Source organism: Jaculus jaculus, chromosome 9 (genome assembly GCF_020740685.1).
Source record: "Jaculus jaculus isolate mJacJac1 chromosome 9, mJacJac1.mat.Y.cur, whole genome shotgun sequence".
Classification (NCBI taxonomy): domain Eukaryota; kingdom Metazoa; phylum Chordata; class Mammalia; order Rodentia; family Dipodidae; genus Jaculus; species Jaculus jaculus.
In genome coordinates, this window is record NC_059110.1 from 88,717,735 (window position 1) to 88,731,185 (window position 13,451).

The window sequence follows — 13,451 nt, forward strand, 5'->3', positions numbered from 1 at the left end:
TGCCCACTTTCATTTGCTCTGCTGCCTGGTTAGAGCTCCGTGCCGGCAGCCCACAGCCAGAGGTCTGCTTCGCCGCTTCTTAGCAGGGCCAGTGTGCTCAAACCCTTGCTCCTTCGGCCTCAGGGAGAGCCAGGGCCCAGCCCTCGGCTACTGCCGCTTTTCTCTCCGCTCTGCAGCTCAGTGTAGGGAGCGTCAGAGATGCCCTTCCGCTGCCATCTGTTGGGTGTGTAGGGCAAGCCGAGTGTGACTCTTGTAACCCTGTGAGGGTGGCTTCCCCAGGGGCTCCCTGGCAGCCCCTGGTGAGGTGGATGCTGGCCCAGCCTGTAGCCTGAGTCAGGATCCCGGGCTCGGCGGCCTTGGCAGATGAGCGTCTGTCCCCTGACCCCTGCAGGCAGCTCATGCACAACAGCAACCTCAGCAGCAGTAATGGCAGCACCGAGGACCTGTTCCGGGACAGCATCGACTCCTGTGACAATGACATCACGGAGAAGGTGGGCCTGGGGAGGAGAGTGAGGAAGTAAGGGACTCACGTGTGTTTGTGCTAGGGGTTGCTTCTGAGGGCACAGGAGACCCTGTGCCTGCTCAGGAGGTGGGAATAGGGGCACAGGTCACATGCCCCTCCCTCACCAGTCATGACTGGTTTTCATGCATGTCATTTGGAAGTCTTGTCATAAACGTGGTTTCTGGATTCTCAGTCCTGTGGCCTCAAGTCTTTCTATCCCACGTTGCAGGTGAGCTTCCTGGAAAAGAAGGTGACAGAGCTGGAGAATGACAGCCTGGCCAGCGGGGACCTGAAGAGCAAGCTGAAGCAGGAGAATACGCAGCTGGTGCTCAGGTCAGCAGGGACTGACTCTCAGGAGGGCGTGGAGGGGGAGGGGGGTTCTGTCCCAATGCCACAGGAGGAGCCTCAGGCCTTCCAGCTCCAAGGGTCTCAGGAGCTTGCCCTTCATTCGGCTCTGACAGATAATGCCCTGTCCTCCATGTGAGCAGCCTCAGGCCCGGCGGCTTTCAGTGCCTATTGTGACCAAGCCTGACCTCCCGTCCTAGCAACAGGCCCTGCACACGGGAGGTGGTGGAAGTGGAAGGTGGGAGGAGCCCAGGCATGGCTGTGGAGGGCTCATTGGGCAGGACACTGCCCCATGCTTGCTGTCCAGGGTGTGGTGGGTGCTGAGTTTAGTTGTTCTCCCCCAGGTTTAGGAAAGTTGGTAGGCTTCTCCATGTCCAGGCCAGTACTCTACCCTGTGGGTCCCAAGATGGGCCTCTTTCTATGCCACACAGTGAGCAGCACCCCACACTGATGTTCAGCTCGAGGCTACGAGGAGTTGGGGGAGGGTTCCATAGCACACAGGGTCTGGGTCCTTTCCTGGCTGTGCTGTGCTTGCATGCAGCCGCTAGCTGGGATGTGCTGAGTAACGAAAGGGGTGCTGGCCAGGAAGGCGGAGCAGAAGGAAGAGGTGGTTTGTCGAGCCTTGGCCAAGCCTGCCACCCCCACTCTGCTTCCCTGCATGGCCCACCACGTCCTGTGTGGGAATACTGTCCTCTGGACCTTCTTCAACAGATCTGCCCTCTCCTTGAGTGTGTAACTGATACACTTCTCGTCAGATGTCACTGTCCCTTATTCATCTGTCAGCCAAACTCCTGTCTGGCCTAGCACTGCCTCCCTCATTGGGTGTGTTAGGAACACTGGTGGGGTCTAAGCCTCCCGGGTTGGGGTGAGGCAAGAGGAGCCATGAGAGCTTGCTTTAACTGGAGTGGCTCACACCCTGCCCCAGGGTGCACGAGCTGGAGGAGATGGTGAAGGATCAGGAGACCACGGCAGAGCAGACGCTGGAGGAGGAGGTCCGGCGACACCGGGAGGCCTACAGCAAGCTGGAGCGGGAGAAGAGCACGGAGCTGGAACTGCTCAACACCAGGTAGGCACATCAGCCTAGGCAGCCATGCCCCCATGCTGGCAGCCCTGGGGAGGCACCAGCTCATGTTCATGAAAAGGCTGAGCCCCCTGCTGTAGCACTTGTATTCCTCATACCTTCAAAGCACATGGACTTGTTCTTCAAGAGGTAAAGGAAGTGGCACAGGGTCTAGCCTAGACGTAAGGACTGGTCCTGGAGGCCAAGGCTGGATCTCATATCCAGGCTTGGAGCGCCCCCTGCTGTCATGTGCTTCCCCTGACTTTGAACATGAGTAACCTCAGCCTGGGGCCCAGGAGCTGGGCTGTGTGGTAGTTTCTTTGCCAGAACCTGTACTAGGCAAGTGAGGAACAGCACTGGCCTGATCACCCCACCTCCTCTTTTCTCCTTCCTACCCCAGCAGAGCCAGCTCACATCACACAAAGGCTGAGGTTGTGATGCCCTGTGTCGTCATCGACATTGGCCACGGCTGTGCTGAGGCCCCTGCCAGAGCAGGCGCTGTCCCAGCGCTCTGTAGGTCCAGGTATCTGCAGGGGTCACTATGCTCAGTGTGGGCAGCAGAGGGCTGCTAAGTGGGGGCTGGAAGATGGGACTTGTGCAGCACTGCAGCCTCCTGACCTCCCCCCTCAGTGCGGTTTGAATAGACCTCCTAGCTCCCCTGTGCCTGAGGCTCCCTCTGTCCCCACTGTCACCAGCAGTGTCTGTTAAATTTAGGATGGTTCTATTTGCATCTGACTCTGGGGCCAGTGTCTCTTAAAGGTGACCTCACTCATTGAGCCTGTCCTGATAGCTGTCGGCCCTAGAGAGTTGTCTGAACCAGAGGTGGAGTGTGATGAGTGCTTGAAAACAACCCAGAAAGCAAGCCTGGGGAGCGGTCTCCTAACTGCAGGCACTGTTTCCATAAAAGACATAGACGGAGCTTCCACAATCACCAGCATGCGTCCCTTCTTGACTCCACTAGTTCCAGGCCACATGCCATGGAAGTCTGGATCCCTCCCTAGGGAGCCCAGAGGCCAGGAAACCCCTCTGTTGGCATGGCTTAGGGGTAGGGAGCTATAGGAATGAGTGTCCAGATATGACCCTTTGCAGTACCAACAGCCCATCTCGCCCATTCCTCTCCCCATGTTCCATAAAACCACCCCGGTACTGGCTTCTGTTCCCTTGGGAGGGGTCACTAGAGGGCAGTTGTTGGTGAACCCTCCCATGGAAAATTTATTCCCACTAAAGCTGTGCCTGTGGTCAGTCAGCCACAGCTGCAGTGGGCACTCAGAGAGGAGCCTGGGACAAGTACTGGGAAAGGAGGATGGAAAGCATCAGGGTCATTGTCTTCAGACTGCAGATCCTAACAGGAAATGAGCACAGGAGGGAGGACTGGTTCTCCTCGAAGAAGAGCCACTGCCCTGCTGCTCACCACAGATGATTGTCCTCCGCTGCAGGAAAGGAAGATGAGCGAATGACAATTCCAGATCTTTGTAGCTTTGACTTTGCTTACAGGACGCTCAGTGCTATATAGAGGATACCTAATTTAAGTGCTTGGGACCAGAAGTGTTTCATGGTTCAGTGTTCTTCAGATTTTGTAATCTATATATGCATATATAAATAATTAGATCTCTTGGGGATAGGACCCAATCTAAACATGAAATACATTTCTAAGCCGGGCATGTGGCTCACGCCTTTAATATCAGCACTCAGGAGGCAGAGGTAGAAGGATCACCTTGAGTTTAAGTCTACCTTGAAACTACACAGTGAATTTCAGGTCAGCCTGGGCTAGAGCGAGACCCTACTTTGAAAAAAAAAATAGCTTTTTCTCATAGCTTGAAGGTAATTTTACACAGTATTTTTTTCCAAATTTTTTTATTAACAATGTCCACGATTATAAAAAAATAATCCCATGGTAATACCCTCCCTTCCCCCACTTTCCCCTTTGTAACTCCATTCTCCCCATCTCAATCAGTATCTCTTTTATTTTGATGTCATGATCTTTTCCTCCTATTATGATGGTCTTGTGTAGGTAGTGTCAGGCACTGTGAGGTCATGGATATCCAGGCCATTTTGTGTCTGGGGGGAGCACGTTGTAAGGATTCCTACCCTTCCTTTGGCTCTTACATTCTTTCTTCCACCTCTTCTACAATAAACTCTGAGCCTTGGAAGGTGTGATAGAGATATTATACTACTGTGCACTCCGGTCCCTTCTTTTCAGCACCATGATACCTTCTGAGTCACCCCAAGGTCACTGCTGTCTAAAAAGAGAAGATTCTCTACCAAAAGTGAGAGTAGCATTAATATAAGAGTATTAGAGTATGAACATTAAGGGACATGCTTACTGGGCAGTTTGATAAGCATAGTACATACATTCAGCCAGACAGCAGCAGACGTTACACCCCCAGAACTCATGACTACCCCTGTTTTAAGTTTTCAGTATCAGGGATGTATCTCCTCCCATGGAGTGGGCCTCCCAGTCCAATTAGAGGGCAGTTGGTTTTCACCCTGACAGACGTGCCACTATTGCACCCATTGGCTCATTTGGTCTGGCTGGCCAAATATAAATAAGGCTTGCAGTGTCCACTGTTGAGTGTCTTCACTGGTGATTTCTCTTTCTCCCATTGAACTGCATGCAGAATGGCTTCTTCCAGCTTTCTGTCAGCTGGTCTACATGGAGGAGGTTATCAGCTCAGTTCCAGCAGGATTTCTCAGTGGCCTTGTAGCCCAAATATGTGGAGTCTTCAGTAATAGGGTCTTACCATCTATTTCTGGTGGGAAACCAAGGGTCTCGGCAATGGCCTGTAATGTTTGGGGGCCATAAGGGACCTCCTGGCCAACCACTCACTGGAAGGTATCCCATCCCTGGCACTGAAAATTTTCTAGCAACAATCTAAGGCTCCTGAGTGTTCCATTGTTCAAAATGTAGGTGTCCATATGAGTTATTTATATCCTCTTAGATTTTGATTAGCCCTCCCTCCACCTTTGCTTTACTCAATTTCTTCCCCTGATTTCATTTGGGCCTTTTCACCCCCATTAATCTATTCCTCTACTTACATATATACAATACCATCCTATTAAGTACCCCCCCCTTCCTTTCTCTTCCCTTTATATCTCTTGTCTAGCTTACTGGCCTCTGCTACTGAGTTTTCTTCCTACTCACACAGAAAGAAGTCCAACCATCCGTAGCTAGGATCCACATATGAGAGAGAACATGCAATGCTTGGCTCTCTGGGCCTGGGTTACCTCACTTAGTATAATCCTTTCCAGATCCACCCATTTTCCTGCAAATTTCATAACTTCATTTTTCTTTACCACTGAGTAGAACTCCATTGTATAAATGTGCCATATCTTCGTTATCCACTCATCTGTTGAGGGACATCTAGGCTGGTTCCATTTCCCAGCTATTGTGAATTGAGCAGCAATAAACATGGTTGAGCAAGTATCTCTTAAGGTAATGAGATGAATCCTTAGGATATATGCCTAGGAGTGCTATAGCTGGGTCATATGGTAAATCTATTTTTACCTCTCTTAGGAACCTCCACACTGATTTCCACAATGGCTGGACCAGATTGCATTCCCACCAGCACTGTAAAGGGTTCTTCTTTTTCCCCATCCTCGCCAGCATTTATGATCATTTGTTTTCATGATGGTAGCCAATCTGACAGGAGTGAGATGGAATCTTGCATAGTTTAATCTACATTTTTCTGATGACTAGGGATGTAGAGCATTTTTTTCAGATGCTTATATGCCATCTGTATTTCTTCTTTTTGAGAACTCTCTATTTCCATAGCCCATTTTTAATTGGCTTGTTTGATTTCTTATTATTTGATTTTTTGAGTTCTTTGTATATCCTAGATATTAATCTTCTATCAGATGTATAGCTGGCAGAGATTTTTTCCCATTCTGTAGGTTGCCTCTTTGCTTTATTCACAGTGTCCTTTGCCGTACAAAATCTTTGTAGTTTCATGAGGTCCCAGCGGTTTATATGTGGTTTTATTGCCTGAGCAATTGGGGTTATATTCAGAAAGTCTTTGCCAAGACCAATATGTTGAAGGGTTTCCCCTACTTTTTCCTCTAGCAGTTTCAGAGTTTCAGGTCTGATGTTAAGGTCTTTAATCCATTTGGACTTAATTCTTGTGCATGGAGAGAAGAATCTATTTTCATCCTTCTACAGATACATATCCGGTTTTCCCAGCGCCATTTGCTAAAGAGGCTGTTTTTTCTCCAATATTTTTGGCATTTTGGCATTTTTATCAAATATCAGGTGGCTGTAGTTGCCCAGACTTACATCTGGGTCCTCTATTCTGTTCCATTCATCTACATGTCTGCTTTTGTGCCAGTACCATGCTGTTTGTGTTACTATGGCTCTGTAGTATAGGTTAAAATCAGGTATGGTGATGCCACCAGCTTTATTTTTGTTGTTCAGTATTGTTTTAGGTATTTGAGATTTTTTTGTGATTCCAAATGAATTTTTGGATTGTTTTTCCTATTTCTGAATGACATTGGAACTTTGATGGGGATTGCATTAAATGTTACACAGTATTTTAAATGTGTGCATGAAAGAGTTTTATGGTATAGAATGTTTGACTTGCGCCATCATGTCAAGGCTTGAGCTTCACATTCTGGGTTTTGGGGTTAGGAATACTCAGCCTACTCTGTGAGCATCCATTTCACCCACCTGGCTCCCTTCCCGTTGGTTTCTGGTATTCTCTCTCCTCCAGCAAGCAAGAAGAGCTGCAGATTGTCATTCTCTATAAAATAATCTCCACTCCAGATTTCTGAAAAACTTGTCCTCCTCCTGTCCACAGGGTGCAGCAGTTAGAAGAAGAAAATGCTGACCTGAGAACCACAGTGACACGGCTCAAGTCTCAAACAGAGAAACTGGATGAGGTGAGCCGCAGGGCCTGACAAAGGGCCGAGTCCACAGAGGCGATGTCGACCGTGGGGTCTTTAGATCGTAGTTTCTAGAATTCTGAAAAGTCTTCCGTACTGAGAAAAAGAAAAGGAAAAAAATGTGCATGGCAGGATGGTGCATGCATTCATAGTCCCAGCCTCAGGGAGGTCAAGGCAAGATCAGGAGCTCAAGGCCATCCTTAGCTACATAGCAAGTTAGAGGCCAGCCTGGGCTACGTAAGATTGTCTTAAACAATTTTAAATTTAATTTAAAAAAAAAAGAGCCAGGGGTGGTGGCACATGCTTTTAATCCCAGCACTCGGGAGGCAGAGGTAGGAGAATCACCGTGAATTCCAGGTCAGCCTGAGGTAGAGTGAAACCCTACATTGCAAAACCAAAAAAATCTTTTTAAAATTTTTTTTAAGCCGGGCGTGGTGGCGCACGCCTTTAATCCCAGCACTTGGGAGGCAGAGGTAGGAGGATTGCCATGAGTTCAAGGCCACCCTGAGATAACAAGAGTTAATTCCAGGTCAGCCTGGACCAAAGTGAGACCCTACCTCGAAAAACAAAAAAAAAAAAAAAAAAAAAAAAAAAAATTTTTTTAAAGTCTTTTGTTTCTGATTTTTCAAGTTTTGTACAGTAAATCTAGAATAGTTACTATATATATAGTGCATACTCCTTATATAATGGAATCCTCTCCTAGAAGGAGAGGGTTAACTTTTGGTGACGCTACCAGCTTCTGCATAGGCTCTGCCTGATGCCATTGAAGGACCTTGGCCTGAGATATTTCCAGTTGTTTCTAGACTATTAGAGACCTAGCTTTGTTTTTTTAAGCCATCACTCAAGGGCTCTGCCCAAGTGAGCTGACCTGCCTGTCCATTTACCATGCTGAGGTGGCCATCCAGCCCACAGGGGGCAGTCCCCTCTCCAGGACACTACCCTTACTGAGTCTGCCTGGCTCTAGGAGAGGCAGCGCATGTCTGACAGGCTGGAGGACACGAGTCTTCGGCTCAAGGATGAGATGGATCTGTACAAACGCATGATGGACAAACTGCGGCAGAACCGCCTTGAGTTCCAGAAGGAGCGGGAAGCCACACAGGAGGTAGGTTCCAGCCCAGAGAACCCCACAGCTCCCCTTTCCATTCTCGCTCCCACCAATTGGCCTCTGCCCCTCGCAGCTCATCGAAGACTTGCGGAAGGAGCTGGAACACCTACAGATGTACAAGCTGGACTGCGAGAGGCCAGGCAGGGGTCGCAGTTCGTCATCCGGCCTTGGCGAGTTCAACGCCAGAGCTCGTGAGGTAGAACTTGAGCATGAGGTCAAGCGACTAAAGCAGGTGGGTCCCAGGAACTACTGTCCAGCAGCTGTGATGAGGTGGCTGGGTGGGCTATGTGGGCTTTCCTGCACAGGGCCCACAGCGCAGGACCAGTAAGCAGTGACCCTCCTCCAGTCCTCCTCTCTGCTCCACTCAGCAACCCAGCCCATCTCCACTAAGGTCAAGCATCTTAGCGCTTGTGACGCCCAGTGGGTGTCAAGTTGTCTTCTTTGTCCCCGTAAGAGTTCTTCAGCTGGGTGTGGTGGCTCAATTCTATAATCCCAGCACTCAGGGGCTGAGGTAGGAGAACTGCCATGAGTTCAAAGCCAGCCTTAGGTACAGAGTGAGTTCCACATCATCCTGGATTAAGGTGAGACCTTTACTCAAAAAAAAGAGAGAGTGGGCCGTGGTGGCACGTGCCTTTAATCCCAGCACTCGGGAGGCGGAGGTAGGAGAATCGCCGTGAGTTCAAGGCCACCCTGAGACTACATAGTGAATTCCAGGTCAGCCTGAGCTAGAGTGAAACCCTACCTCAAAAAACCAAAAAAATAAATAAATAAGTAAGAGTAAGAGAGAGAGAGAGACAAGGCTGGAGAGATGGCTTAGCAGTTAAGGGGCTTGCCTGTGAAGCCTAAAGATCCAGGTTTGATTCTCCAGGTCCCCACATAAACCTGATGCACAAGGTGGTGCATGCATCTGGAGTTCATTTGCAGTGGCTAGAGGCTCTGGCATGCCCATTCTCATCCCCCCCCCACCTCTCTCTCTCTCTCTTCTGTCTCAAATAAATAATAATTTTTTTTTTAAGAAAGCTGGGCATGGTGGCGCACGCCTTTAATCCCAGCACTTGGGAGGCAGAGGTAGGAGGATCACTGTGAGTTCAAGGCCACCCTGAGACTACATAGTGAATTCTAGGTCAGCCTGGGCTAGAGTGAGACCCTACCTCAAAAAAAAAAAAAAAAAAAAAAACTTGAATTTTAAAAGCCAGGCAAACAGCCGGGCGTGGTGGCGCATGCCTTTAATCCCAACACTCGGGAGGCAGAGGTAGAAGGATCGCCGTGAGTTCAAGGCCACCCTGAGACTACAGAGTTCCAGGTCAGCCTGGACCAGAGTGAGACCCTACCTTGAAAAAAAAAAAATTAAAAATTAAATTAAATTAAAAAAATAAAATAAAAAGCCAGGCAAGGTGGCCCACAACTTTAGTCCCAGCACTTGGGAGGCTAAGGCAGGAAGATTGCCATGAACTTGTGGCCAGTCTGGAACTAGAGTCCCAGGTAACCCTGGGTTAGAGTGAGACTTTACCTCAGAAACAAAAAATAAAGCCAGGCGTGGTGGTACACGCCTTTACAACCCAGCACTCGGGAAGCAGAGGTAAGAGGATGGCCATGAGTTCAAGGCCAGCCTGAGACTAACATAGTGAATTCCAGGTCAGCCTGAGCTAGAGCAAGACCCTACCTCAGAAAACCAAAAGAAAAGAGAGGGAGAAAGACAGGGTGCTGGGAAGATGGCTCCGCAGTTTAAAGGTGCTTGATTGCTTGGAAAGCATTCTGGCCCAGGTTTAATTTCCCCTCCACCCACATAAAGCCAGATGCGCATACATTTGCAACAGGAAGAGACCCTGGCACAACCCCCCCCACACACACACACACACTCACAAATAAATAAAAATTTAAAGGAGACAAATTCCTATCCTAGGTGCTTGGGGTGAGAAGAATGCCATCATTAGTAGTAGACATGTGCTTGGCTAGGTGTGGTCCTCCAGAGGTTATCCCCAAGCCTGAGATCCCACTCCTTTCACTGGAGACCCACTTAGGGTAGGGACACGGGACAGTGGCTTAGGATGGAAGTGGTGGTGGTGGTGGTGATGTCTCAGCTCAGCTGGCTCTGCGAGCCAAAGTCTGGGCACGGGTCACACTGGAGCTCGTTCACCCAGGCAGAGGTCCTAAGCCAGCCCTTCTTCTACCTAGGAGGGTTTCCCAGGTTCCAGGGGTAAGCCATAGGCACCTGAAGGCAAGAACTGGAAAGGTCATGTGGGGCACGATGGAGTCACATGTCCTCAGGGTGGAGGTACCTCAAAACAGCCCCCTGAGTAGAAGGGAGTAGAAACTGCCTGCTGGGGAGCCAAGGAAACCAGTGTGCCTGTTTGTCCTGAGTCTTCAGGGCAGGGCTTTTTCAGGCAGATCTAGCTGCTGCTGGCAGTCAGTACCCGCCTCTCCTGCACAGGACCGTAGGGAGGAAGGGTGTTCAACCAAGCAGCTCCAAGAGAGGCTGTGCTCCCCTTCCAACCGTGAGAAGTGTGGTATGCCGTACACAAGGGCCGTCCCCAGCCCTCCCAACCCCAAGGCCTGGCAAAGGCCATGTCATCTGCAGGCCTCTTAGCCTGGCCAGGACATACTGAGGGAAGGTGCTGGAGCTTAGAGGAGCTGGTGGATATAGAGAAGTGAACTGCAGTGGGCTCAGGATGCTTTCCCTGGCTGAGGTTGTCTTTGTCTTGTACCCACAGGAGAATCACAAGCTGCGGGATCAGAACGATGACTTGAATGGGCAGATCCTGAGTCTCAGCCTCTATGAAGCAAAGAACCTCTTTGCCACCCAGACCAAAGCCCAGTCTCTAGCTGCAGAAATTGACACAGCCTCTCGTGATGAGGTAGTCTTACTCTCTCCCTGGTCCCTGCTCTGTGGGTCCCATTCTCTCTCCCACACACACACACCTGCTGGGACCCTAAGCCCCAGGCTGCCCAGTCCCCAAAAGGCAGGCCACAGTCTAACCCTGAGAGTCCTGCCACCATTACCAGAATGACAAAGGAGCTGACTGGGAGGTGGCACAGGGCAGGAGTGCTGCTATTTCCCCTAGGATGGAGTAGAGCTTACATGTAAACCGCCCGTGGCTTTTTCCAAATGGAGACCAGCTTAGAGGTCCTCTGCTACCCAGGCAGATGATGAGGGCGCCAGCATTGCTTAAGCACCCACTTTTGCATACACGTTCACTTGGCCTTCTAACTTGGCAGTTTTATAAACGCCTCCTTGTTATGCAGGAGGAACCGACTCCCTGACTGCGGAGGGAGAGGGACCCAGGTCCCCAGTGCCACAGCACACTCTTTCGACCACAAATACCAACGTGCCTGACTTCATTTAAAAAAATGTTGTTGTTGTTGTTGTTGGGGGGGTTTCAAGGTAGGGTCTTGTTGTAGCCCAGGCTGACCTGTGTACTCTCAGGGGGAGAGGGGAGCTTGAACTCACATAGATCCTCCTACCTCTGCCTCCCAAGTGCTGGGATTAAAGGCCTGCATCACCACACCCAGCTAAAAATATTTTTATTTATTTAAGAGAGTGAATGTGTGTACACCAGGGTGTTGTCCTGTTGCAAACAAACTGTAGATGCGTGCACCACCAACACCCAGCTGTATTTTAATGGGAACTAAACCCTATGTCACTGAACCTCGTCCTCTGGCTTCAGGCAGCTCCAGGGAAGTGGCGCCAATCCATCTGCAGGGCTGAGGCAGCAGTCCAGCTGCACCCGCAGGACACAGAGCTGCCTGAGAAGGGCAGGGCTAGAATGAGGAGTCTTCCAGGCAGAGAAAAAGTTGACAGCCTTGGGCATCTTTTGGACCCTGGAACTGTGTCAACTGTGATTATAAGTACAAGTGGCCGTTGTTTCTTAATACTTGTGGAAAGTATCCCACACCTGAGCCCCTCCACAGATCATAGACTCTGGTGCTGGCCTCCAGGTGCTAAAGCTGGTCTGGGACCTGTCTTGCCCAAGGTGTCCTGGGTCCCCCTGTCATTGGTCATTATCCCGTTGCAAGCCCAGCCTGGGTCTAGCCTCTGATTACCTCTCCTATTCACTTCAGCTAATGGAAGCCCTAAAGGAGCAAGAGGAGATCAACTTCCGACTGAGGCAGTACATGGACAAGATTATCCTGGCCATCCTGGACCATAACCCCTCCATCCTGGAGATCAAACACTGAGCCAGGGCTGGCTGCAGAGCAGCCCCAGGGCCTGGGACCCAGGGGCAGGCCTACCTGAGGGTGAAGATGGATACCAAGCCCCATGCTCATGCTGTAAATGTACCTCTGGCCACCCCGCCTGTGTGCTATATGCTGGTGTATATCTGAGAGACCATGTGCATGCAGGTGAGGGACGAGCTTGAGGCTGTGGCTGTGGGTGGCAGCCTCACGTGGGCTGCATGTGCACTTGACAACCCTTGGTGAGGGGCGGGAGGGACTGCAAGTGGGAGGGGCACGATCTGCCCTCATGAACTACTGGAGTGACAAGGACTGAAAGTGTGCATCTGGATACCGGATAAAATGGTTCTGCCTCTAGAGTAAGGGTGGGAAAAGGCTCTCAGGAGATGGGTTCGTCCTCCCCCACAGTGGGACCAGGGCTGTGCTCTTCTCCAGAGTTTGGCGCCCTCATCAGCCTCACTGGCCATCTTTCAAGCCCAGGTGTTTAAGCTTGGGGAGGAGGAAAACGTGGTGGTGGGGGAGCAGGGACAGCTGTGCAGCCCCCTGGGATGCAGGTGAATGGGGCCCAGCAGACTTAGTGGGCCTTCGGGCAGATCCTTGGGGTTTTCATGCCCTCTGCATCACTACTCTCCCAACTGCCCTTTCCAGTTTGGCTTGGTTTTGTTTTGAAGCAAATATAAGCAGTATTCACTTGTGGGTAAAATGAAGGCCGTAAAGAAGGCTGGGATAGGAGTGCCCAAGGCAGGTGTCAACAGTGGGTATCAAAGAACTGACTTCTTGGTAAGGTCATGGCTTCCTTGCCCCACAGACAGCTGGGAACTATCACCAGCTTTGGCTCCGCACCACCAGATGAGGGCAGCCTTTGAAAGGATTTCTGAATCCTCACTTGGGCTCCACTGAGGAGGTAGCCAGTCCCGTCATCCCAGCTTTCAGACACACACCTGAATCTGGTCCCTAGCCAGGGAGCAGACACTGTACTGGTCAGAGGTGCATTAGAACAGTGCAGAGAAACTTCAGTCTTCCATACTTTGGACACATGGTGGGAATTCACCCCATGGATTTTTTAAATGTGATCTTTTATTCTAGTCATTTGGAAGTAGATACGGTACTTCCCTTCATCTCAGTTTTATATGGTTCATGACTCATTCCCTTACCCCAAATCTATAAACACGTACGGTCTTACTCGTTCCCCTGCAGTTGCTTGTTTTCTTCAGCACATCTAGTATATGAAGGAAAGTCTGGGCCTGGGAGGCACAGGGAGAAGTGTGCAGAAAGAAGGCAGCTCGGGGTTCAGAGGAGATCCTGGGGATGTGCCTGCTTGGCAGAGGCAGGGCTGGAGCTGGGGCCAGGATTCCATTCCATTCCATTCCAGTCACCTGTGCTTTCCTGGA

General features: G+C 50.4%; 1 protein-coding gene across 4 annotated transcripts in view; it reads left to right on the plus strand.

Moving 5' to 3' along the window:
- Rab11fip4 (RAB11 family interacting protein 4) overlaps window positions 1-13,248 on the plus strand; it is a 129,437-nt gene extending 116,189 nt beyond the window's left edge. For all 4 annotated transcript variants that reach the window (XM_012950167.2, XM_045158045.1, XM_045158046.1 and 1 more), the window contains 8 exons: window positions 392-491; window positions 732-835; window positions 1,773-1,913; window positions 6,698-6,779; window positions 7,747-7,884; window positions 7,961-8,119; window positions 10,599-10,742; window positions 11,947-13,248. In XM_012950167.2, the coding sequence (XP_012805621.2) occupies window positions 392-491; window positions 732-835; window positions 1,773-1,913; window positions 6,698-6,779; window positions 7,747-7,884; window positions 7,961-8,119; window positions 10,599-10,742; window positions 11,947-12,063 (985 nt within the window). In that variant the 3' untranslated portion in view covers window positions 12,064-13,248. The remainder of the gene's footprint in view (window positions 1-391; window positions 492-731; window positions 836-1,772; window positions 1,914-6,697; window positions 6,780-7,746; window positions 7,885-7,960; window positions 8,120-10,598; window positions 10,743-11,946) is intronic.
- Window positions 13,249-13,451: the final 203 nt, after the last annotated feature.